The sequence below is a fragment of the Myxine glutinosa genome, chromosome 1 (assembly GCF_964187855.1).
Source record: "Myxine glutinosa chromosome 1, kmMyxGlut1.1, whole genome shotgun sequence".
Lineage (NCBI taxonomy): Eukaryota > Metazoa > Chordata > Myxini > Myxiniformes > Myxinidae > Myxine > Myxine glutinosa.
The window spans coordinates 139,934,722-139,962,720 of record NC_136261.1 but is presented as its reverse complement, the minus strand read 5'-3'; the positions used below and the strand labels follow the sequence as shown (position 1 = coordinate 139,962,720).

Genomic DNA, 27,999 nt, shown 5'->3' with positions numbered 1-27,999 from the left:
TGAGTGGTGGGGGTGGAGGTGGGGGTGTGTGGTCAATGGGGCTGACCTCCTGGGTAATTGCCCCCCTGGGAATTTGGGTTGTGCCAGACAGCTGTGGAGCTGCACTGGTAGGCTTTGGACATGGGGTCCGAACACAGGTTTCTGTGGCACGATCCGGGCCCCATGTGAAGTCTGGTGGAGTGTGGCCTTCCTTGTTCATCGGGGTGCCATCCGAGCAAGTGTCTCGGGCGGTGGGGTCGCCGGACCCTGGAGGAGGTTGAGATCACCTCACATTGAGGTGGTTACTCATGGGCACCTGGCATGGTGCACCATGAGGACCACTCGGGGGAAGTGTTGCGGGCCATGCTTTGGTGGCGGCACCATGGAGGGTCAATAAGGGCCTGACATGGTGACCACCCAGGCATGCGGCCTGGCAGCCTTTCCCTGAGGCTCTGGGACAGCCAGCATGTGGTGACCTGCCATGCTGTGCTGGTCTATTAACGCGGGTCGAACCGCATGGACTGTGTACGAGTACAGCCCACTGGACAACCATTGGAGCATCTCTGGAACATGATGGTGTGATAGGGAAAGGCCTGGTGAGGCTTCATGATCTTCCACAGATGGTCCATTGTGATTTATGGGCTCTCGGTCTGGAAAGAGAGCCCTGGGTTTGACTGGCATGGGAGACATGAGGAGATTGGCTGTAGCAGGCAGGCACCCTGGTATTGGACGTGCTCCCCAGTGGAAATTGGATTTGTGTCAAATTTACATTTCCCCGTTGTCACGACTCGCCGTGCTTTGCGTTTGGGGGTATATGCAGGTGAATTGGGGGAATTGGTATGGGTTTCGGGAAAGAATGGCCATGAGAGCCAAGCATGTGGATCGGGTGGAAAGGGTTGGGTTGTTGTCGTTGACTCGTTCTGCTCACCGGGCACTTTTAATCTGCCCTCACTAGTCCGAAATCTGGGATTGAAATAGTCTTTTCAACATAATCTTCAGTATTTAAACAAAGAGTGGAAATATAAAAATGGTTAACCATAATTGTTCTGTTTCTAAATGCAAATGAGACTCACGGAAATATAGGAAATATTTGTGGATTAGAGGTGTCAAGTTCCTATCATTTCCTGTCGGTACAAGTGACCGATGGCAGTGGATACAACACTGACACACACACACACACACACACACACATACAAACACACACACACACACACACACACACCAAGAGATGCACAAAAATGTAAGTACAGTACTAAAATTAATGTTGTGTCTCCAAAAGCAAACAAAAAATACATATTTATAATGGCACTCACAGATCATACAGCTCCAACCCCCACCCCCACTTACCAAACATTATTAATAGGAAACATAATCATTGAAAACTTACCCTGTGCATTGAAAAGCCCCAGATATGACCTACCCACAGGTGTTAAGAAGCACCCAAACCAGATAAGGTGTCTCCCTTTGCGAAGTCTACCTGAATGTTAGTAATGACAGCATCGTCTTTCCAATTGCAGACTTCATTAAATAAATAACCAAGCCAGAAATGTTCACAAAAGATAATCCCGCAAGGTTCACTCACTGGCAGCGATGGTTGAAGGTTTGGGAAGAACGTGCCTGTCTGAAAACCTTCGGCCCTTGCAGCGATTCACGCGGCCTTGGGAGTTTGCAATACGGGGAGCTGCAAGCTATCAGCTTTTTGAGCAAGTTCAGAAAGTTCTTCAAATATTTTGTTGTGCAAAGGCACACCCCCTTTCTCACAGGTACATTTTCAAGTATTTTTGGCTTCTTTGTGTAGCTTTGTGAGACATTTTAGGTAACAATCCTTATCTCACACACAACGCATGTTTGGCTGCCCTGGTGGCCCACGTTGCAAGGCGTTTCTGTGCATGTCACTGAGCATTCTCGGGTGGATTACGTTATTTTGAAAGCTAAATTATTTCATGAACTAGCCTCTACTTATCCTATACTGAAATGAGTCTGACTCCAGTCATGATTGTTTTATACCTAATAAATGCCTTATGCTTATCATTAATAGTACTCCTTACCTGCCCATTTCGTTGATGCAGATGGCCCTCTTGTTTGTTCCCCAAATCTAAAGCATCAAGCTTCCTTCTCATACTTCCCTCATAGTTTCCTTTCTTTAAATCCAACAGCCTTAATCTACAATCCTGAACTCCAACTCTCAACAGTACTGTTGCACACAACACTATGTTTGTGGTCACTTGTCCCAAAATGCTCTCCTTCCTCCACCATAATGGAATCATTAATTTAAAAAGGTCTAAAACTGCACTACACCTTGTGGTCTATTCTACAAACTGACTTAAAAAGCAATCACAGACGACATCTACAAACTTCTCCGGTCTGTCCTTACCCTGTTTCTGGATCGAATATATCCAAAGGAAATGAAAATCTCCTAATTAATACTCTTCCCATTTCACAGGCCAACATTATCCAGGAACCCCCATTTCCTCATCTTTCCTCATGCTAGGAGCCCTATAAAAGCATCCTACAAATATCACACTATTATTACAATCTCTCACAACAACAACAACAACAACAAAAAACAATTCACTCAAAAACACGACCTCATTCTGCCTTATACCTCTACTTCATGTGCTGAGTTGTCTTTCCCTCTTGTCAATTTTTCCAATCTGAATTTTCATTAAAGGAAACACTTCTGTTCTCTTCATCAAATGTATCATACTCTGTCACAGAGCGTCAGCGCCGTTGAAGCAGCTTCCTGAGCAACAGTTATACTATAGGCGGTTTGCCATTGCCTTGCCAGCAGTAGTTAGGGCAGGAAATTGGAATTTTTCCATGGTGCTGGCGATAGCACGTCTACTCTTTGCAAAGGATACAGTTCGGTCTTCAACATCCCCCAACTAATGCTGGCAGACACAACGCCCAGTTTAACGTCCGTCCGCACACACATTGATGAATCAACCTAGCCTGTGTAACAGCTTATAACTGGGATGGAAGTCAAACCCAGGCTAGACAGCTTAAAGGCAAGTGTGTATACCTCTGGGGCCCTAGGCCATCCTGGCACACAGCCCCTTCTTACTTTAAAGCTTTCAAAAACATTTTTTAGTGCTTCACACATTCCTTATTTCTGTCATGTGTCATTTCACACATTTATCTTCTTCATCGCAAGATATTTATCATCTTCTTCTTCTTCCTCACAAGGCATATTTTACAAACTGGTCTCACCTCACCGGTTGGTCCTTCAACCCTCCTCCTGTACCTGCATCACCACCTTTAGCTGTACCTTCAACAAAATTTTATTCCAACCATCCCATGATCTTTATCTTTGTATGTCCTATTTGGGAATCTTCAAAAGTCCAGTTTACAGAGGTTGGCTGCTCATGACAATCAAATCCCCTTCACGTTCTGTTACGGTGTCAAACCCCACCGTGTCAGTATCCCCCCAAACATCTCCTACAAGCACGCATCCTTCCAATCCCACCCCCTCGATGTATCCCTCTCTTCAGCATCCTCCACTTCTTGTCCTCTCCTTGTTCTGCATGTTCCCTCACCCCACCCTCTCAAAGTTTCCCACTTACCCCACCTCTCAAAGTGCCCCTCACTCCACTCTAGGCTTCCCCCAAAACCCACCCCCTAAAAGCTTCCTCCTCACCTCACCAACTCACCCTGAACCCTGTCTTGCCAAAGCTCCCCCTCACCCCCCCATCCCACACCCTCACAACCTCCCTGTCCTATATGCTACCAAACTCCTCCTACCCTGTCCCTCACTGTGGGGACTTCAAACATCCGAGATCTCCGCTCCAACCTGAAAGATCTCTCAATCCAGGCTACAGCCGAAAAATCAGACATCATCTGTTCAACAGAATCCTTACCGTCTCTAACTCCTTACTGCCTCTCCCTGGATAAATACCGCCCCCTCTCCTTCTGCCTGACAGAAAATTCTCCTCCAATTGGATAGGCCTGAAACCCACCCTGCCAGCGGAGTTGCACTTCACATCAATAACTCAATTTTTCACTTACACCTCCAAACCCACAGGAATACCTTTGGCTGCAACTTCCCCCTGCTCCCAGCTATTGTTTGTTTGTGTCTTGTACCATCCTCCAAACAGTGACGACTGAAACTACATCTCTCTCAGACAACATGGACCAACTTTTAACCATTCATCCCAATTCTCTCTTCATCATATGTGGCTATTTCAATTGTCACCCTGTTAATTGCCTGGGTGTTGGTACCTCTCTCACCAGCCATGGCACTTCAGCAAAGGACCTCTGTGACTCCATGGGACTGACACAATCTGGAAACTTTCTGACCTAGATTTCTCCCAACGGCAAATCCTCCATTCTGGACTTGGTGATGACAAATGTCTCCTGACCTTCGTCTGCTCCAATTGCTTCATTTTACCATATGCTTGTGAGAGTCAACATCTCAGGCAATTCTCCTAGAGCTGCCTCAGTGCCAGGGCCAGTTCAATCAGGCAGATTAACAGGGACTGTAAGCAGCCATCTTGACAGATAAGCAGTTCAAGACTGGTCTCCTATATCTACCTCCCATGATATTAACTTGGCTGGGTAATTCTTCCACAAAAACCTGTTCTCTCTTCTGCACAGATCAAAATCCTATCTTGTCTTCAGATGTCTTATGCTTCTTTCCCCCCCATGGTACACTGAATCCTGTGGTGAGGCAGTTCCTCTGAAACAACTTGCCTTCACTTCCTGGAAAGCAAACCCAACCAAAGGCAATCTCAGATCATTCCACAAGGCAAGCAACAAGTGTGTTTCCACTCTCAGGAGAGCCAGAAAACAACATCTGTCCAACCTCAGGATTGACCTTTCAAACTTGTCTCCCTCTAAAACCTGGTGGTGCTTGTTACGTCTGTCTATGGAGTACGCTCCTCCTAAAGGCTTAATATCAGATAACCAATTTGGATTCAGACCATGTCACTCTACCTTTGTTGAACCGTGACGCAGAATAGCACCAAGTTCCTTGACATCGCAAGATGCCTGAAGACAAATCTTGGCTGGGTAAGGGTGGCTGGTTCATGGTTTCTGTGCCCATAGCCACATTTCTGGACTTGGCATTCCAACGCTGGTGGTGTGGAAAAGGAAATTGACCATGTTCTCGGTAATGGCCCTGGTGATTGATCCAGAACGGCAGGGTCTACCAGAGTGCTGAGTTTCTCAATACCGACCACAGGCTTGTTGTCAAAACTCTGAAGCTGCAGTTCAACTCCAATAGAATGGTACCATCTCAGCTTTAGCTGGATGCTGGCAAGCCTAAGGACAAAAAGGTAACTGAGGAGTTTGTGAACAAGTTAAGTGGGAGTCCAGGGGTTCTGGGTATTTTGGGGGATCCTCAAGAGTTGTAGAATGCCTTCAAGACGACTTGATGTTGCTGGTGGGTGTCTTGGAACCCTCTGTCAGGCGAAGAGGAACTTTGTCTCCCAAGAGGCATGGGAAACCATTGCTCAGTCACAAGGCCAGGCTTGATGGCAGAACTGAGCTGTTTTGTGAGCTGAGACGTAAAACTGTACGTTCGCTGAGGGTGAACAAGGAGGCCTATGTGTGAGGAATCTGCGAAAAGGTAGAGCATCACCTATGGTCAATGATTCTTGTCCTGCTTACAGAGGAATCACTGTATTGCATACCTCCAAAGTTATCCCTCGGTGTACTGCAGTTAGAGCGGAGGGTGGTGAGCTCTTAACAGAGGAATCTGAAGCGAAGGCCCACTGGGCCGGTTACTTTGACCGGCTTTACCAGACTGACCCACCAGCTGTTTAGTTGGATGTCTGGGTGTTACTATCCCTCTTGCTGACCCTCCAACCAACTGTGACCTGCCTTAATTTGTGGAAACACAGGCTACGGTGAACAGGTTGAAAGAGAGCAAACCTCCTGGGATATTGTGGCATCCATGCTGAACCTCTCAAGGCTGGTGGAAATGCTGCACTCATGTTGTTGTATGTAGTTCTGTGTTCCAGTGTTTGGAGGGCAGGGAGCATCCCAACTGACTGGATGAGGGGCCTTGTTGTCCCTATATGGGCAGGAAAGAGTGATCGCCTGTACTGCAACAACTACCGAGGGGTGACACTGCTCTCAGTGCTGGTGTTTGCTTGGATAATTCATGATAGGGTCTGCTGCCATCTGCTTGAACATCAGCGCTCAAAGCAATTTGGCTTTACACCAAGAGGTCAACAATTGAACATATTCTTGCTCTTGGGGTCCTCACCGAATGCAAGCAAGAATTTCACGAGGGGCTTGCACCCGATGTTGATCTCTGCAAAACGTTTGATTCAGTGAATCGGGTGCCCTCTGGAGGATCCACAATCCTCATGGGGTGTCACTAAAGCTGACTGATCTGATTTCTGAACTATACCGAGTGCTGTGAGGTGTGATGGTCTCACCTCTTACTTATTTCCAGTTGTTCCTGGAGTTACTCAGGAGTGTGTACTACCCCCACATTTTTTCATCACTTGTATAGAACAGACGCCACAAACACATGGACATAACACTTCTACTCTATAAACAATGGATAGAGGCCATCAATGTCAGACATGGGATCAGGGCCATCTCACCAGACCTATCTCGTGCTTTTGATACAGTCTGGCATCCTGCCTTACTCTCCAAACTCTCTGCCTATGGAAACCAAGGCCAACTTCACACAAGACCTATTGACTTCCTCTACTCTTGTGGCCAACGCATAGCTCTCAACAGAATGCTTTCATCTCCTTTCCCTGTCAAGGCTGGAGTGTCCCAACGCAGTGTTCTCGCCCCAGTTATTTTCATAAATGATCTTCATAAATCTTCATAAATGATCTCTGACTCTCTGGAATTATAAATTATCCCTTTATTTATTTATTTATTGATGTCTCCACCCTCTGCTGTGACATCCCTCATCCTTAAGATAGGTAGGCAGCAGCCACTTCCCTCTCTTTAGACCTTGACCAAATCACAATTTGGTCAAACACTTGGAATGTCTTTCAATCCGAAATAAATCTCACACTCTCACTATATTTGTCCTTAAGGACCGTATGGCTAACCCTTCCATCTACTTTCTCACCAACCCTCTCGAAGAAGTTGAGTAACTCAAGCTATTGGGTCTCACTCTTAGCCATGATCGTTCTTGGGCAAACCACATTTCAAAGTTGGCCAAAGCCAGTCGCCAACTGGGCATCATTTGTCATGCCAAGTCCTTCCTTGGCATATCTGAACTCCTATTCACTGACGATGCTTTCATCCACAGCTTGATGGAGTGCTGCTCTCCCCTCTGGGCTGGTGCCCCTGCCTCACACACCTTTCTCAGCTCGATGCCATGGAAATCAAAGGCATTCAAGATCATTGGAATCTCCCACGATGAAACTGATTCTATGGGCCCATCACTTTGCCATCACAAACAGGTCGGTGGTCTGTCATTTTCCTCCTCCTTTCTGGTCTTGCACCCTGTACACTTTATGCTTGGTCCCCCCAACCCCTCTAGGTTGGGGCAGAGTACCACAAACACCCTTGTAGTGAAACTTCCAAAATACAGAATCACTGTTCACCTCCACACTCATTTGTTTCTCTTTTTTCCTGGCTGTAGAACCAACTTCCACACTCTCTTCAATTTCATTCTTCCCTCCAAGTCATGACAGCTGTTCACCACCATCTCAGATCACACCTAATCGAGACCATGATGTTTACAACTATCGGGGACACCTCTTCATGGTGATTCTACCCTCCCAATGCAAGTCGGGGGCCAAATCTTCCCCATTCTTCCCTTCTGCCTGAATTCGTCAGGGCAGCATGGTCATGGTCAGAGTGACGTTCGGTCCCCATGGATCGGCCCTTTCCCTCTTGTCACTTTACTCTCTCTTTCTCTCCCTAACTCTGTAGTGGCCCTGACTTCGTGAAGGCGGGGGTACACCATCCTGGACATGGGGGATCTCTGGGTCGCTCTTGCGAGATCGATCGGCTGTCTCCATGCTTGTCTCCAGGCTTGTCTTGTCTCATGCATGTCTCCAGGCTTGTTTGAGAGAACTGTCCGGGGTTATACAACAACAACAACAACAACAACAACCATGATATTTTCTACTCCCGTTAAACCACACTCACACCTTCCCCTCAAATTTTGCTTCTATATCAATATTGTCCACCCCTTGCGTTCTTCACCTACCCCTCATGGTTACCTGCATTCCTTGTTCGTCCGTCTTTGTCCATTTTCTCCCTCAGCCCTGCTGTTTGCATTTCCTCCTTCTCTTTCTGCTGTTCCTTTTGTAATGTTGCATCCTGATCCGTTCTGTGTTCTAGCTCTTCCACGAGCTTTGACTCTTTATACAAAAAAAGAAAAAAAAGTCACTCATGGTGGAGAAAAAGGGCATCCTCCCAAATCAAATTTAAGTTACATGTCAAACTAAATTAGGAATGTCCAAATATTGCCTAGATGGTTCAGTGAGCAGATGAGATAGTGAGCAGCTGCATGTTTTATGAATTTATGGAATGCCGAATTACATGTCCATCATAATATTCAAAGTTCTAGATTGGAGTGCTTGAACATGCTTACGGCCTAGCACTATCAGGATGGAGCCTTCACCTATCTTTAAAACAAAAATATTTTAAAAACATTTAAAGTAAAGTTATTGTAGTAGTCTCTAAATAAACATTCCTCCTGGTACTCAAAAGCATTGTCCATATCAAACACCAAATTAACTCAGGTGAAGGTTGAGTATAACTAAATTTCTTTCTTTCTTTAAGTTTTCACCTGCTCTTGACATTTAGGACAAATCCACATGCCCTTCGGGATGTTCTTGAGTGGTGGATCAAGGCACTCCAAGTGATAAACCCGTGAGCATGTGTCACACATTAACAGCTGCCCACTCCGCTTGCACACAGAGCAAAAATCTTCATGAATGTCTCCCTGTGAAGGCGAAATAAATAATTACACAACCAATGGGAAAGCCGACTTGTAAAGAAACAGGAGGTGCAGGCTGGATGTTGGTGCAGATTTATTCAAGACCCAAACAAGTTGGCTGTAATCCTTTTCTGTGGGTATGACTGATGCTGCATTGAACAAAACTATTTTAGAAGCCTACAATGTGGAATCCAAGTGCTTCTGTTGTGCCCCCTGAGAATGACATGTCCATTGTTGTCATGGCACCTGACTCACATCAGTTGAAGGGCATGGGCTAGAGCCAGTATGTGCAGGTGAAGTCCGTGGACTGGATAGCCCATTGGGCCTGTCCTGCTCCGACGCGACACCAGTACTGACAGGTTGTTGTTGCACGGGCTGATTTGGGGGGGGCAAGCCCGCTAAGACGCTAGCGTACTTTGGTGGGCGGCCTTTATTTGAAAACAAGGGATGACACAAAAAAAGAGGAAGGGAGGAAGGAAAGGATTGAAATAAAAATGAAAAAAAAGTGTAGTGTTCTGGGGTTAAACACATACCTTCCAGAATAAATCATCATCTGAAGGCATCAAGAAAAAAAAAAGAAAAAAAAAGAGGGAAAGAAGCAAAAGTTATCAGCATGATGTTTATGCACATTATGAATAGGCCAGGCATAGTGCAGCTCTCTCATTCCAAAATAAATGGAAGATTGTAACACCGTAAACAATTCATTCCAATGATTCAAACTGATTTAGATTTTAAAATTTCAAAAATTACACATAATCAATGTATCCCCCTACCTCTCTTCCTCGTTCCAGGTTGCACGGGATTGTTCAGGTAGGTTATGGTGCTTCGTTTCCGCTGAAAAATAAAAAATAAACAGAAAGATAAAAATCAGCTGTTACGTTGAACCTGCGGTAATATTGGATCAGCTATGGCTCGCCAGCATATCATTCAGCCTACGGTTCTTACCTCTGGTTCAAAAAGAGCACCACTATAGATCGGATTAGCTGTAGTTCTCCTTTTACGTTCCTGCCGACGACTCTGCATTTCTGAAAAATGGAATGAAAAAACAACAACATGAAGGCTATTGGTGAGGTAAAGTAAAATCTGAGGAAGTGTTTCTTAAGTAACTTTGTGCAGAGCAAGAGTTTTACCTGTACATGTACTTTACATACCTTCCAGTTGATCAAAGGTAACCAGACCAAGAGATCCAAGGAAAGAGACCTTCTGGAAGATGGCAGAAACAGTCACAAATCAAGTGCCAACTTTATTTTCTTGTCTCATGGTTTTTGTAATACTCGAGTAACAATCAAAATAATTCATACCTCTGGATTTTCATCTTTTTTAAGTCTTGTAACAGGCTCGGCAAAAGTACTTGATTGGTTCTGGTGCTGTAATTGCTTGAGAAAAAAAAATGGAACAAAAAAAAAAAAAAAAAACAGGGAAGAAACAAAATGAAAAAGGTTAAAAAGAAAAGCTGCAAAATGAAAGGCACAAAAGTTATTCGATACCAAACTTTAAAAAAGAACAAACTATGAATGTGTTCTCATGGTTTTGCTGATTCTTAACGCATCACAACATTTAGGGAAATAAAAAGGCAAATTCAAGATAGAAGCCGCTAAAAAAAGAGCCACAGAAGGCATTTGGTAAAGTATCAATCACCATATGACAATCAATATGCTAAGATTGCTGGTGTTTGTAATTTACATTATTTATTGTGACAGCCGGGGAAGGAGCAGACTTTCAAAATTCACAGATGACCCCATTAGTTCAAGATAGCAAAGAGTGGAGTGGTCAGATTCAGGAAGGCCGAGACTGTCATTGGATGAGCAAAACAAATGGCATATGCAATAAAATTTTAGGAAACGTAAGGTTTTGGGTATGGGCAGGAGGAATAGGAGGGACTACACAAGGCAAGGGGCAGTTTTGCAATTCCTCCCCCACACCCACCCTCGAAGACAGCATTGAGACAAGAGAAAGATCAAAGAGTGGTTGTAAATATATGGCTTCAGCAATCAGAGCAGTGCCAGGAAGTGCCAGCACAGGGGGAAGGGGAATAACAGGATTTTGTTTGCATTTGCAGGAGCATAGTTTGTAGATTGCGAGAGGTTGTGTTAACATCATACATTGAGGGAGCAGGCCTCATCTCTTAAGGAGAGTTGCCGCCGAAGGGATCTAGCATGGACTAACATAATTATTTTAAGGATAGACAACCTAAGTTATGCGGAGCAGCTGTGGGAGACTGAATTTCATTTTAAAAGGAGGCGGTTACGAAGAGATCTCACAGAAAGGTTCACAATAATGAAGGGCATTGATAAAATATGCAGGAAAGGTTTTATCGATGAAGACAGCGGTTGAATCAGGGGGAAGAGCTTTAGAGTAAAAAAAAATAAACAAGTAAAGATACATTCAAAGTACACCGCCCCCATGCCAAATAATTAAATATACCGCAGTGCAGCTCATTGAGGCTGCATTGGGAGGGAGAGGTGTACAATAATTGATTGATTAATTGAATAATTAAAATCAATAAAAGATCATCACAAAATATTTTCTTAATCAATTGGCTAATAGCATAACTAAACCACTAGTGCTTCATCAGAAGATGTATCTTTTAGAAATTTAATTAAATAAGTCATTAATAAAAAATTAAATAATTAATTGATTAAATGATTAATCAATAAATCAAAAATATCCTTGATAGCCACATCACTTGGTCACTGTCATGTCCAAATATTAGCTTCCCAGCTCAAAAGGTGCCTGAGATATTGGCCAAATGAGAAAGAAAATGAATGAATGATTAATAATGAAAATAAATAAATAATAATCATTAAAAAATTAAATTATTAATCAATTCGGTCACAGAACACATAAACCACCACCATTTCATCAGAAACTGTAACTGAAAAAAAAAAAAAATTTGTTAGTCATTAATCGAAAAATTTAATAATTAATCGATTAATTGATTATTAGCTTATTAACACCACCATCTCTTATCTTCCCCTATCCAAAACCTTGATCTTTTCTACCCCCGCTAATTTCACCCCAATTCCCCTTTTTGAAATACCAACTTCTGTCCTGGAAGTCCTTGGTGTCCTTGTGCTTTATACTTCTCCCTCCCCCCCCCCCCTTCCCATGCCTCCTCCCCCCGGGCCCTCTCCCTTCCACACATCTCCCTGCTCTCGGATGTTGTGTTTGTGTGCTTCCCCTTTTCTCCCCATCTTGTCTTCCGCTCCCTCTTTTTGTGTATTTTGTTTGTCTGGTCGATTTGTTTGTGAAGTAAATGTTAGCTCTTTCACGAGCCTCGATTCAGTATACAAAAAAAAAAAAAAAAAATGAATCAAAAATATCCTTGATATCCACGTCACTTGGTTACTCATGTCCAAATTTTAGCATCCAAGCTCAAAAGGTGCCTGAGTTAATGGGCAGAAGAGAAAGGAAATTTGATTAATTAAATAAGTACTTAATTAATCGCTTATAATTAAATAACTCCTCAATTAATTGATTAATCAAAAACACAAAAAATACAGTTTTTGACAAAGGACTTGCTCACTATTGTGCCGAAATTTCAGCTTCCGAGCTCAAAGGATGGCTGAGATATCGCTTGGACAAACAAACAAGAAAACAACCAGAGTGAAAACTGAGTACTCTCTTTCAGCGTGCGTCACTGCCGAGCCCCCTTCGGTGCCCAGCAATGACGTTTCGCAATGCCTGGAGATGGCATAGGAAAGGTGCGGTGTACAAAAAACGAAGGAAGTTAAGACAGTATCAAGGTAGTGTATGTCACACAAAGTCATTAATGCATTGAATGGCCTTCATACGAAGGTATGGTAGATCAGGTATTGTCCATCGGTTTAAAATGCAATTGGTATGTACGAAGAAAGCAAGGGTTTAGAGGTATACATGAATATTGGTATGTACCAAGAAAGCAAGGGTATAAAGGGATACATGAATATTGGTATGTACCAAGAAAGCAAGGGTATAGAGGGATACATGAATATTGGTATGTACCAAGAAAGCAAGGGTATAAAGGGATACATGAATATTGGTATGTACCAAGAAAGCAAGGGTATAGAGGGATACATGAATATTGGTATGTACCAAAAAAGCAAGGGTATGGAGGGATACATGAATATTGGTATGTACCAAGAAAGCAAGGGTGTAGAGGGATACATGAATATTGGTATGTACCAAGAAAGCAAGGGTATAGAGGGGATACATGAATATTGGTATGTACCAAGAAAGCAAGGGTATAAAGGGATACATGAATATTGGTATGTACCAAGAAAGCAAGGGTATAGAGGGATACATGAATATTGGTATGTACCAAAAAAGCAAGGGTATGGAGGGATACATGAATATTGGTATGTACCAAGAAAGCAAGGGTGTAGAGGGATACATGAATATTGGTATGTACCAAGAAAGCAAGGGTGTAGAGGGATACATGAATATTGGTATGTACCAAGAAAGCAAGGGTATAGAGGGATACATGAATATTGGTATGTACCAAGAAAGCAAGGGTACAGAGGGATACATGAATATTGGTATGTACCAAGAAAGCAAGGGTACAGAGGGATACATGAATATGGTATGAATATGATTGAAATATGGTATGATTCTAGAATATTGGTACGTACCAAGAAAGCAAGGGTATAGAGGGATACATGAATATTGGTTTGTACCAAGAAAGCAAGGGTACAGAGGGATACATGAATATTGGTATGTACCAAGAAAGCAAGGGTATAGAGGGATACATGAATATTGGTATGTACCAGGAAAGCAAGGGTATAGAGGGATACATGAATATTGGTATGTACCAAGAAAGCAAGGGTGTAGAGGGATACATGAATATTGGTATGTACCAAAAAAGCAAGGGTATAGAGGGATACATGAATATTGGTATGTACCAAGAAAGCAAGGGTATAGAGGGATACATGAATATTGGTATGTACCAAGAAAGCAAGGGTATAGAGGGATACATGAATATTGGTATGTACCAAGAAAGCAAGGGTATAGAGGGATACATGAATATTGGTATGTACCAAGAAAGCAAAGGTATAGAGGGATACAAGAATATTGGTATGTACCAAAAAAACAAGGGTATAGAGGGATACATGAATATTGGTATGTACCAAGAAAGCAAGGGTATAGAGGGATACATGAATATTGGTATGTACCAAGAAAGCAAGGGTATAGAGGGATACATGAATATTGGTATGTACCAAGAAAGCAAGGGTATAGAGGGATACATGAATATTGGTATGTACCAAGAAAGCAAGGGTATAGAGGGATACATGAATATTGGTATGTACCAAGAAAGCAAGGGTACAGAGGGATACATGAATATTGGTATGTACCAAGAAAGCAAGGGTATAGAGGGATACATGAATATTGGTATGTACCAAGAAAGCAAGGGTATAGAGGGATACATGAATATTGGTATGTACCAAGAAAGCAAGGGTATAGAGGGATACATGAATATTGGTATGTACCAAGAAAGCAAGGGTATAGAGGGATACATGAATATTGGTATGTACCAAGAAAGCAAGGGTTTCGAGGGATACATGAACATTGGTATGTACCAAGAAAGCAAGGGTATAGAGGGATACATGAATATTGGTATGTACCAAGAAAGCAAGGGTATAGAGGGATACATGAATATTGGTATGTACCAAGAAAGCAAGGGTATAGAGGGATACATGAATATTGGTATGTACCAAGAAAGAAAGGGTACAGAGGGATACATGAATATTGGTATGTACCAAGAAAGCAAGGGTATAGAGGGATACATGAATATTGGTATGTACCAAGAAAGAAAGGGTACAGAGGGATACATGAATATTGGTATGTACCAAGAAAACAAGGGTGTAGAGGGATACATGAATATTTGTTGAAAAGGAAGGAAGACAGTAATTGATTCAGGGGATTTGTGGGCATCGTGCATGTTGTGCCGTCGAGTCATCAATACATTTATTCTCTGAACTGTGGGTGTTGTCAAGCATCAAAGTTAATACAGCCCTCAATGAACTACTCTTCCAATTCCCCGCTACAAAAGCACATATGTTGTGATTGTTGATGTAATAATCATCTGTGAAATACCTCTTTAGCTCTCCTGATATTTCCCCCCCCTATTCCCTCCCATCTTCCACCACGTCCATTGAGTGGATGTCGGGTTGCACTGGGTTTGAGGTGTGGGTGGGGTTGGTGTCATGGAGGCTAAAGGTGCTCGTGTATTGGGTAATTGGATTGGGGGTTGGGCTTGAATGTGGCATAGATATGATGTGCCAATTAGCCTCCTCTTTAGTCGAGATTTTCTTGGACGTTTCCAATGATTTACCCTCTAATTAACATGTCACTCACCTCCCTCTAAGCATTAAAGCCCTTATCATCGACCCAACCTCCTTTGATCCCTGACTTGGCCCATTCATTTTCAGCACACCCAACAATATAAATTGTTATGTTTATACGGAGCATTGGGGGAGGGGAAGGGGGGTATTAGTTAGAATTTCAGGCTTTAGCACCATTTGTTTCACATTGTAAAATGACTTTTGAATCAAGTATTAAATACACCGAAGGGAAAAGCCGTCTGGTGTGGTCCAGGGGATGAAGCGACAGCCTTCCGATGTTCAACAGGCGGGGGCGGGACCCTCCAGCCTGACCACCTGGATGGCGGCAAGCAAGGCCGTACGTGGGACGCCATTGGGCTGCATTGCCGGAAGGGTGGACCTTGCATCCATCTGAAACTGGACCAGGGCCTAGCCAAGTCTGCCATGTAAAGATGGCAGCCCCACAGAAATTATTGGATACACGTGTGTGCTTCATGTAGCATTGTGGTCAGGTCTCTCATTCTGGTCTTTCTGGTCTCATTCTGGTCATTCTCATTGTGGCTCTCTGACGGGCCCAGACACCCGCCTCATGATTGGTGAAGGGAAGCGGCTCTGCAAACCAAGCCTCCATTGGCCCTGTTAAGGTAGTTGCTTCGGGGTTTTTTAATCACTGAAAGGTCCCACTTGTCATTATGGCTGTCACTTGGTGACGTCATAATCGTGTTTCTCAGTTCCATTTCCGCTTTAGCTTTGTCATACCACTTGCTTAAAAAAACAGATATTTCAGACTTCTATTCTCCAAAATTGATGTTTTTCTCTTAATTCCTCACCTTAGTCGAGCTTAAAAAATTATAATGCAAATTCTTTAACTCTGTGTGTACAACCATTCAAAAGGTGCATCAGCCACTTCGTCTACAAACACACAGAAACACACAGAAACACACACACACACACACACACACACACACACACACACACACACACACACACACACACACACACACACACACACAACTAGGTAATAAGAGCCTCACAAATATCGTAGACAAATCATATTATTACCGAGATGGTTGCCATGGCAACAGAATTCAATCAATCACAGCCGTCATCTAATCAGTTTGAGATAATATCTTGAGGAAAATATATCTGCAATACAAATCGAATTGTTAAACGGTTTTTAAAATATTGCGCACACAAAAGTAAATGCACAGATGGTCGGTGGGTCGGAGTTCATTTTAATGCCCGTCTCCGACCATGTCAGAGCAGCGAGGGGTGTGATGTAAACCGTGAACTTTGGGCACTTTGGCCGCATTCATACTCTGAGGGAAGTAATTATGTGTATTTATTGGCAATGATTTGTTGGTTCACGAGTTATCAAGTGACCACTATATTAGTCATATGTGTGTGTCTGTCTGTCTCTGTGTGTGTCTGTCTGTGTGTGTGTGTCTGTCTGTCCGCAGCATAATTACCCGATGATATCATCCGATCTTGATGAAACTTGGGTGGGAGGTTGATATCATGATCTAGTTGTGTCCTGCCTAGAGTGGGCGTATTGCGCCCATTTTGGGTGGAGCCACGCCCGAAAAAGATGTCTTTTTAGTGGGTAATCGAGTTCAAGCTACATCTTCTCCAAGGGGTTTGGGGGAATCTGACAGGGGTTTCGGTATTTGGTTAGGCCAATGTCATGTGTCTAGCCCCACGGAGCTCGATTTTTCATTTTTTTCCCATTTCATTTATTTATTTATTCATTTCATTTTTCACCGTATTTTCTGTATTGTGTAGCTAACAAACGTCATAACTGATTATACATTATTTTCTATCTCATTTCAAGGTCAGTAACCTTCGTTTTGACATTTCCGGGCCTGGCCTGTCCGGGCCTGTTTCGGTTACAGTCCGTCCTTTGTCATTGAATACCGCTCGCTCGTGAACCATCGTCGTCTCCTGACTTGTCTTTTTCCTTTTCAGTTTTTACATGAAATAAACAACATACTTTTGAAAACCAGGAAAGTCTTGTGACCTATAAGGACTTAATTTTTTTAAATCGACCCAAGTGTGATGACCGTCACAGTAAAAGCTCTCCACCTCTTTAGTGACAAGTAGGAAATCACAATGGTTAATGCTTCAAGAGCTCGTTAATGCTCTCTACATTCAAAGGCTGAACTTTAATGTCTTGCAGAAGAGGAGAAAGAGGCCAAACTCGCTGCTCACTCTGCTGCTATTGACCACGTGCATGAGCTTGCGCTCGCCACACACAAGATATAGATGGAGAAAAGAATCGTCATTGAACAGCTGAAGCTGTTACGTCTCGAGCTAAGAAGACAGGCCGACCAGCTCAACCTGCGAACAGAGATGGATGTAAGTAGAGCTCAGATGAACGTGATGGATCAGTTTGATGGTGGTAACACTCAAGTAAAGTAGACAGCTTATGATGTGGTCAATGACCAACCACCCGCTGCTGATGTGTCATTCGCTCAGTTAATTGTTGACCCCAAGAAACGTCCTGCCATGAAGGTAACTCAGCTACGGCCAGTGCAGATATATTTCAGGTGATAAACAGTAAAAACTGTGTGAGTTCATCACTTGTTAGGAGAAAGTCATGAGTGACCCCATCAAAACCAGTCACAATACCTCGACTGGAGCTCACATCAGCTGTCATCTCCAGCAGCTTCCTACTTAAAGAACTGGAATACAGTAGCATCACTCAGTTATTTTACCCTGACAATAAAATGCTGCTTGGATACAACATACATCTCCAGTGAGAGCAAGACTATTCCACATCTTTGTTACTCGTGTGCAGAAGATAAGAGACTGCGTTGCCACAGGACTGGAGATATAATGACACTGGCTGACAGTAACTCAGCGGATCTCACCTGCCAAGGCCTATCAACACAATATTTGAATGATAGCAAGTTATTGTGGATGGGCCAAAATTCCTATCAATGACTGATAACCCTCCACCTACTACTGAATGTGTCGAGGTGACCATAGAAGATCCCGAGGGGAAGAAGGTTATATTATGAAGGTTGTAAGCTTTCAGTGTGCAGACCTCACCTGCTGACTTTGTAAGTCTGATGGAGAGATTTCAGCATTTCTCCAGCCGGTTTCATCTCAAGAGTGTTAAAGCAGTGTCTGCACTTCATTGAGAAACTTAGAAGTCACATTCTGAAGATGCCGCCCACACCTGGTCAACCGCCAGTTACTTGAAGACAGGATGAAAAAAAAACTACACTCCTATTATTGTCGACGAGATGCAACAGGCAAAACATTGATTGTGATACTGATGCAGACTCAGGCTTTCCCCATGGAAATACATGCTCTGAGAAAATTAGGATCTAGTGGAGATTCGTGTAGTGGGAACCAGCGCAGGCCTCACTCGTCAGTGAGCAAAGGCAGCCTGCTATAAATTATTGACCCCACTTTGGATGAAAACAAGATATTGAGGAATTATTATTTTTGTATACTGAATCGGGGCTCGTGAAAGAGCTAACATTTACTTCACAAACAAATCAACCAGACAAACAAAATATACAAAAAGAGGGAGCGGAAGACAAGATGGGGAGAGAAGGGGAAGATTGGTGTTGGTGGATGCATCAAGAGAGCAGTGGTGCCAGAGGATGTCAAGCATCCCGTCCTGCTTCCGTGTCATTGTCATATAAGTAGGATTGTGATTTACTATTTCCATGATGAAGGAGGAGCTGAAGCTGTTCTCACAATGCGTGTACAGATGTGTGACGTGCCTAGCTCGTTCTTCGGCCGCCTATTTGGCCCGGGTCGTCTCTTGAAACTGGACGTCAATATCATCGGGTTGGACCTCCCATAGATTGTGGTTCGCGCCATTCTACCTGTCTGCTTGAACCAACCTACACACACTTCCGCCTCAAGCTTCACACCTGTGGTCCTGTGGGGCCGGTTTCTGAAAGACTTGGTAGTGTGAGTGATTGAGAGTTGTGATCATGGACACCAGTGGCTATATTGGATGCAGTTAAGTTTTTATTTATTTATTATTCATCAAAGTCTGTCTGTCCTTTGTCTCACCAATCTATTCTGTTTATGTTGTCCCATCCAATTTTAATAAACTAGTAATCAGCGTCCACACCATCCTTGACCATGTTGTGGAAGGTCAGTCAAGGCCCTCCCTTTTTCAATTTATTCGCTTTTAAGTTTGTTTTCGACACAACTGTTTGAGAGATCGACACTAAACTTTCAACATCGGAGCACCTACCCATGGAGAACTTTTAAACAAAGTTACATGATGATTGGATGGAGAAAGCAGCCGGTATTCCAAAAAGTCTGTTTTCTGTAGGCATGGGTTGCAGCATGTTTCATGTATCAGGAATAAATGGCCTCAAGAAATATCCACTCCCTATGGAAGCATCAAAGGAGGGCAACTAAGTTTGGAGGTGGCCATCCCAACTTAGTAGAACATTCTGGGTGGGAGTTACCGGGGGTCAAAAACATGGTTTTGGATCTGAGATGGTGGTGAGCAGATGTCTTGAAGACATGGAGGGAAAAATAAGATTGAAGAGCATGTGGTGGTTGCTTCCACAGGTGGGAAAAAGAGGAACAAATGAGTGGAGGTGAGCAATACTCCTGGATTTATGAAGTTTCACCAGAAGGGAGTTGATGGTGGTATTTGTGTGCGCTGCAGAAATCTGGGGTTGGAGGGGGAAAAAACATGGAAAGGACACAGGGTGCAAGACCAGAAAGGAGGTGGTATAAGACAGAGAGGTCACTGACCTGTCTATGGTGGCAAAGTGAAAGGCCCATAGACCCAGCTTCCTCTCTGTAAATTCCAATGATATTGAAGTGATTTGTACAACTTCCAGGGGCTGATTTTTTTTTCGCGATAACACCCAGTTTTCAAATTATTCCGTCCATTGGTGTACGAGTGCATTAGCAGGTATGACAATTTACCCACTTCATGATAATTCCCCACTTTCACCAAAAAGTAAAATTCTAAGTTGGAAATGGCCATCCCAACTTAGTGGAACATTTCCATGCACACCCAGAGTATTCTATTTTGTGCATTTAAGATTGTTCACGGTTCTGTTTAAATATTATTTAAATATGTTTAAACTTTCCCCTTCAGTGTTTTATTCAGTGGTATATTACAACACGCTGTTTTTCTTCATATTTAAAAGGCTTCTTTCAATTTCCTCTCCAACTCATTCCACTTCAAAAAAAATAAATTCAATAGTTAGGTCCAAAACTTCAATTCCGTGACCATTTTCTGGCTAGTAAGGTTTGACGATTGATTTGACTTCTATTGACATTTTATAACAAAAATAGCCTCTATGTCCCTCCCAAAAATCCCGGCATTTTTCGCCAGAGGCCCGAATCCAAGATGACTGCCGGCACTATCTTGAAAAATTAAGTTTTGAACCAGAACACCTAGAATCACGTACAAAGACACTTTTTTGGGTAATTTGACCACGAGGATTCCGAATCTGACATTAGTTTGACGTTATGACATTATTTTGACCCAGAAATCCAAGATGGCCACCATCCAGTAGAAATTTTATTTTACTCTGCTTGCGTTGGTGTTTACAAGTGGTCAGTGTTTTCCTGGGTCTTTTGCGTTTTGTAATGCCACCACTGCAGCGTGACCCGAGCCAACATCAATGGAATTTGACTGGAATGGTAGTATGAATTTGTAGCACATTTTGTACTTTTTTGTTATGCTTATGTACTAGTGTACGTCAGTATGTTCTCGATGTACTAGTGTACGTCAGTATGTTCTCGATGTACTCTACATGCTGGCAGTACAAGCTTAAACCATGTCATCCATCTTTTTCATCAATTATTGGGTGTTTTATGTATTTTTTTTTAAAGAGCATTTTGGTTGCCAAATCACAGTTTTCGTATGAGAATTAAAATGCATACATGATAGATGCATACACAAATAGTTGAAATCAACAGAACGTTGGTTGAGGTACGCAAGGAGAAATTGATGTTTCGGGTGTTAACCTTTCATAGGAGCAAAAGCTCAAAACTTAAGCTTCAGTGCTTGCTTCCCACAGCGGCTAGCATACCTCAATCAACGTTCTATTGATTCCATCTGTTATTCTCCCTGCCCACTGAGGCAGACTGATATGAGCCTTCACCAGCAAGAGAAGATTTTAATACATGTACTTACCTTACTTATTCCCAATATTTATCAATATGAATGGTTCAATAAATGTATGCCTTGGCGGTGTAATGGTTAGTGTCGGCTTTGTGTCTGAGAAGCCAGTGGTTCGAACTCCCGGCGAAGTCATACAAAATACTTCAAAAATGGTGTGCTGCTTCCTTGCTTAACGCTCAGCATTTGAAAGGATGGAACATGTACAAACAACCATAGGTTGGTAATAATGCAGGCTTTGATGGGCCGAACAGCCTCCTCGTGTGTCAACAGTTCCTTGGAAGGGAACATATTATATTTTTGGCTTAAGATCATTACTACTATGGAAGATAGCACGAGCTATTTTCACAGCTGAATTAGCAGCAAATGTACAGTCGTGGCCAAAAATATTGGCACCCTTGCACTTTTTTCAAATAACTCACAATTTTCTTGAAAAATAGGTTCAAATTGACAAAAGATATTTGGTCTCCACAATTATACATTTCACTGTTAATATTACAGAACCTTTCTTTTTGATTCAGAACTTAATATATCCTTAGAACAGAACTTAATAAACAATCAGAAAATAAAAAGAAATGGCATTGACAAAATTATTGACACCCAAGACTTAATATTTGGTAGCTCAGCCTTTGGACAAAATAACTGCAGTCAAGTGCTTCCTATAGCCATGAATGAGCTTCCTACACGTCTCTACTGGCAGTTTGGCCCACTCTTCTTGTGCAAACTGCTCCAGTTCTCCCAGATTTGAAGGGTGCCTTCTCCTAACAGCTGTTTTCGGATCTCCCCACAGGTGTTCAATGGGATTTAGATCTGGACTCATTGCTGGCCACTTCAGAACAGTCCCACATTTTGTCTTGAACCATTCCTGGGTGCTTTTTGAAGTGTGTTTGTCATTGTCCTGTCTTGCTGCAAGACCCATGACTTTCGACGGAGACCCAGCTTTCTGACACTGCGTTGAATATTGCGCTCCAAAATGCCTTGGTAATCTCCTGATTTCATGATGCATGCACACATTCAAGGCGCCCAGTGCCAGATGCAGCACAGCAACCCCAAAACATCACTGAACCTCCACCATGTTTGACTGTAGGAAGGTGTTCTTTTATTTGAAGGTTTCATTTTGTTGTCTGTAAACATAGAGATGATGTGCTTTGCTATAAAGCTCTAATTTGGTCCCATCTGTCCACAGGACATTCTCCCAGAAGGATTTTGGCTTGTCCAGGTGCGTTTTGGAAACTCCAATCGGGCTTTCTTATGTCTCTCTCTCAGCATTGGGGTCCTCCTGGGTCTCCTACCATAGAACCCCCTTTCATTGAGTTGGGACGGATGGTGCGAGTTGAAACTGTCATACCTTGTGTCTGAAGGTCAGCTTGAATCTGTTTGGTAGTTGATTGAGGTGCTTTATTCAAGTTTTCTCTTGTGGGCCTTAAACTTCCTGATAACATTGCGGACGGTGGACACAGGAACATCAATGTCTCTGGAGATAGACTTGTAGCCTTGAGATTGCCCATGCTTCGCTACAATCTTGTGTCTGACCACCTCAGACAATTCTCTGGTTTTCCTTTTTTTCTCCATGCTAATTGCGGTACACACAATGACACAAAACAGCAGAATGACTCATTTTCTCCATTCAAACTGGTTGAATGAGTGATTTTTATATTTCAGGCACATGCAACTCACCATGGATGAGTTCAATTCCAAAGTAAAGGAGAATCACCTGCTTGAAATCTAATTATTTCTAACAACTTCTAAAAGGTGCCAATAATATTGTCCAGGCCATTTTAGGATTTCTGTGTGGAATAAGCTAAGATTTAGTAATTTTTCAGCTTTTTTTGTTTTGTTCCACTGAAAACCAAAGCAATACATAATATGTGGACACCAAAATGTTTTTAAAATTCAACAATTTTCTGGAGGAAATGGTTCATTATTTGAAAAAAGTGCAAGGGTGCCAATATTTTGGCCAAGACTAAACAGTTTTAATGAAAAAACAAAAACAACTAGAACTGCACACGGTAGAGCACATACCTCCGCCAGGCTGAACGGTTTATGTTTTGTATCCCACTGACAGGCCGGATTCGAATCCGGATCTTCACCAAGTTTTGTTCAAGTTCGCCCATAACTTTTTTGAGATTTCCTGCTAAACATCTTTTTTGTCCCTATCTCCCAATAAAGAAGAATCACTTAAAAAATTATATTAGCCGAATCCGAATCCGGATCTTCACCAAAATCTCATCATTTTGTCCTTGTCATATACGCTACCTCTCTGCCTAATTTCGTCCGAATCCGTCTACAACTTTTTGAGATATCTTGTTCACAAACAAACAGGGGTGAAAACATAGGCTCCATCCACCTTTGGTGGTGGAAGTAACAAACATCATATGATTGATGTTTAAGAAGGTAAGGTGGGGTTTTATATCAAATCCTATTTCAATACACAGATTTGAACTACAAATTAAAATGACCCAAAAGTGGGCCAAATTTGGCAGAGGAAGCTTATGGAATGATAAGCAGCTACAGATGATGTGTAATGGTGTAATGTAATAATGCTTCGTAAGTGTAATGGTGTTTTTGATACAGCAATTAGCATATTAAGGTACCCATCCATGATGCTGATGTGAATTTGAAAAAAAACTTTAAAAAAAAACGAAATGATGAATATTAGTATTGCTGAACAACTAGGCCATGGAACCTATATGTTCGGCCTAAAGAAAATCAAATGTTCCTAAAGTCTGGAATGGCGAAGGCACACTTACAGATAACTATAATGGAATAATGTTCAACTATCCAAGCAACAAACTTATGATATCCAAATCTTGTGGCTCAATCGACATCTTCAAATGAAATACATAATGTAATCATCATTTATGATGCCTGGTGTTGGCCTGGTTATGCCTGGTGTTGGCTTAGCGGTTAGGGTGCCGGCTTGGGATCCTAGGATCCTGCGTTCGAATCCCGGTCGATCGCTGAATTAACGCCAGGGGGGTTGACTCGGCCTGTCATCCTTCCGAGGTCGGCAAATTGAGTACCAGCTTGCTGGGATGAATGACCACGGTGTGTACCCCGATTTAGAATAGGTACACCGTATCCCTGCGCATCGTAAGAGGCGACCAAGGGTTGGCGTCAGGAAGGGCATCCGGCCATAAAAACATTGCCTCAAAACAGGGAACCATGATTGTCATGAGGCTAACCCCCGCTCTAGCGGGGAAAATGGCCTTAAAACAATCATTCATTCATTCATTCATTCATTCAATCATCACTTATGAACACCATGGATGTTGCTTATATCATGCAGCCACCTTGACAGCCACACATGGAGAAAGTGTCAACACGTTGACAGAATCATCCACGAAGTCGACCAGAAACCACAACTCATCAAAATAGACATTTTCCAGAGCATTATACTTGATGAGAAAACGGCTGAGCTACGGATCTCTCACACTGCACCGTGAGCACCTCAATAAACCAACTCCTATGGTTCCTTTTGCTAAACACAGGCTATAAGCAGTCTTTCAAGAGAGCAATCACAAAGAAAAGGCAACTCAAACATCTGAAGGCAAACACTGAGGCATGCATTCAATCTCACAATAAATGTGGGACATGATATTTTAAAGCTCCTAATTATGAGCATTTTTGCTACACAGTAGGTTCCACCCACCTCCCACCCAACCCTCATTTCCAAATCAGATAACTTCAGATTTATAGAGCAGGTTTGAGTAATGTAGGACAACCATATTTTGTTAAGGTCACATGGCTTGAGAGGGGAAATAATATCAGAGTGGAGCTGAAGTTATTATTATTTTTATGTCATTATTATTTTATTAAATCATGATGTCAAGGCTTTAAGCTTCCTGGAAAGGTGATGTTTAACTCAGAAAAAGTGGAAAAATGTGTGAAACATCATTAAATAATATTCCGAGAGTTAAACATAATATTTAATTTATAACAATAATTTGGTTACTCATACATTTTTGAGGGTGTATAAATTAAAATAGAACTACAATTCCACTCGTTAGAGAGAATACCTCCGTCAGGCTGAACATTTTACGTTTTGTATCCCAGTGATAGGCCAGATCTGCATCCGGATCTCAACCACAATCGAATTGGCTTCTTCTCGTCACTTACCCAACTCATCCACAAAGTTTTGCAATAAACTGTCCACAACTATTGAAATACCATGCTTCCACAGCATAACTTTTGAAATATCATCATATTTGACCCCATCTCTCAATGGTGAAGAATCACGTAAAATATTTTAAAATCCTCAGATCTGAACATATCAACAAAATTTTCATCTTCTTTTACCTGCACGCTGTGCGCACGGTTAAGAAGTTCTAAGTGCACCATCAAAAATCCAGGCGCATTTGTGAGCCTTTTCCGAGGTTGTGGCTGCAGTACATTGACGACACATTAGTGATCATAAAGAATGTTGGTGGATGTTGCCCGTTTCCACACAAAGATAAATTAATCATGGCCAGCAATACAATTCCCATGTGAAGTAGAACAGGCTGGGTCTCTACCATTCCTGGATGTACATCTTTCCAGGGATGGAAACGGCAAGCTACACACGCAGGTGTACCATAAACCTACTAACACAGACAAAGTATTGGATTACCGTAGTGGCCATCCCACCTGCCACAAAATAAGTTGTGTTCGCAGCTTAGTACATCTGCAGTGACCATGAACTACAAAAACCCACTGCAGTGACCATGAACAACGCCGGATGGAAATGATGCATGTCACTCAACTACTGCGAGAAAACCACTACCCAAATGCATTTATCAAATCTTGTTGCAGGAAATCCAACCACGGCAACAACAATCCAACCACACATCCATACACGGTGGCACTTCCATACATACAACACACTTCTGAAACCACAAGCCACATTCTACGTGAGTACAACATCAACATCACCCAGAAACACAATCGGTTCTTCTGATCATTTGCTTGTTAAAATGGACATCTCTCTGGCCATTCTCAGAGAGCCTCCTCAGCGTCGACGAGTCTGGCATTTCACTCAGGCCAACTGGCACGGTCTTCAAGGAGCCATCAATCATCTGGACTGGTCTGCCATCTCTACTGCCTCTGACATTAACTCATCCTGGGAATTCTTCCAAAGTAAATTGCTCTCTCTCATGCACAGATTTATCCCATCCCCTCTTCACTTGTCACACTCTTCCTCCCGTCCATGGTACACTGAAGCTGGTGGTGAGGCAGTTGCCATGAAGCAACTTGTCTTCACATCATGGAAGGGCTAATCCAACTGAAGGTAATCTCAGGTCCTTTCACAAAGCTCAGAACAAGTGTGTGTCTACCCTCAGGAGAGCCAGGAAAGAATATCTATCTACTCTCAAGACTGAACTCTCAAACCTGTCTCCCTCCTCCAAATCCTGGTGGCATCTAGTCAAATCTGTTTCTGGTGTTTGTTCCTCCTCCATCCCCTCCCTTACCTCAAACGGCTACACAGCTGACACCACACGTGGAAAAGCCGAATGCCTCAACTCTGTGTTTGCCTCAAAATGTTGTGTCTCGAACCCATCTCTCTCTTTACCCACCGTAACCAGTCGTGCCAAGTTGCTCCTGGACTCTGTGTTTTCTCTCCTGACAAGGTGGAGAAGTTTTTGTCAAACCTCGACTCTGATTCTGCAACTGGACCAGACGGCATCAGCCCACGGGTCCTAAAATCCTGCCTTCCTCTTCTCCAATGGCTTGATCTTGGATGATCAATTTGGTTTCAGACCAGGTCATTGTACTCTGGACATGCTTCTTCTGCTGTCTCAACAATGGATGGAGGTCCTTAATACCAATACACAGAAACACAAGTTTGTGTAGCAAGGGTGCCCAGAAGGCGTACATGGTGTTGGTGTCCTGTTTTCTGAGGAGTTTGTAGACAGTGTGGTGAGTGTGACTAGAGTGAGTGAAAGGTTGATGATGGTGAAAATGATGATTGGAAAGCTCTTGGTGAACGTCATCTCGGGATATGCTCCGCAGAATGGTCGGAGCGATGAAGAGAAGGACAAGTTCTGGTATGCAATACAGAAACTGATGGAAAACGTGAAATATGACCAAGTTGTTGTGGTAGGAGGAGACCTAAATGGACATGTGGAAAGGAGTATGGACGGTTTTGAGGGAGTTCATGGGGGTTTCGGATATGGTGTGAGAAATGGAGAAGTTGAAAGGATTTTGGAGTTTGCTGATGGAGCTGATTTGTTGATTTGTAATACTCAGTTCCAGAAAGAGGATAATGAGCTTGTTACATACACGTCAGGTGGGTCGACGACAACCGTTGATTACCTGATGTGATGGTGTGTAGGTGAGAAAGGGGGCTCCTCTGGAACACAAAGGTGATCCCGGGGAAGGAGGCTGTTTCACAGCACCACTTAGTTGTCTGCGACATAAGGGTGAAAGGTGCGAGGAGAGCTCGGCGGGTGAAGTACCAAACGAGAATGAGGTGTGGAGGTTGAAAGAGGTGACAGTGAGGGAGGCATTAAAAGAGAGGCTGAGTATGGGAATGGGATGATGTGGTTGAGCTTGAAAGTGGCTGGATGTCAATGAAAGATAGTCTATTGGGAACCGTTGGAGAGGTATGTGGATGGACAAAAGGACCACCGAGGCACTCGGAAACATGGTGGTGGAATGATGAAGTTGGAAAGAGGATTGATGAGAAGAGGAAGAAGTTCAAGGAGTGGCAGAGGTGAAGGGTACAGGGGCAGAAAAGGCAGAGCATGAAAGTTATA

At 42.9% G+C, this 27,999-nt stretch overlaps 1 protein-coding gene across 6 annotated transcripts in view; it reads right to left on the bottom strand.

The window, feature by feature from the left end:
* LOC137428978 (PHD finger protein 21A) overlaps positions 1-27,999 on the bottom strand; it is a 341,539-nt gene that overhangs the window by 42,068 nt on the left and 271,472 nt on the right. For 4 of the 6 annotated variants that reach the window (XM_068118917.2, XM_068118936.2, XM_068118945.2 and 1 more), the window contains 6 exons: positions 10,147-10,221; positions 9,997-10,048; positions 9,791-9,870; positions 9,619-9,679; positions 9,101-9,273; positions 8,696-8,851 (listed from right to left, as the gene is read on the bottom strand). In XM_068118917.2, coding sequence (XP_067975018.1) covers positions 8,696-8,851; positions 9,101-9,273; positions 9,619-9,679; positions 9,791-9,870; positions 9,997-10,048; positions 10,147-10,221 — 597 coding nt within the window. The remainder of the gene's footprint in view (positions 1-8,695; positions 8,852-9,100; positions 9,274-9,618; positions 9,680-9,790; positions 9,871-9,996; positions 10,049-10,146; positions 10,222-27,999) is intronic. The other 2 variants (XM_078777621.1, XM_068118927.2) reach the window with 1 other exon arrangement.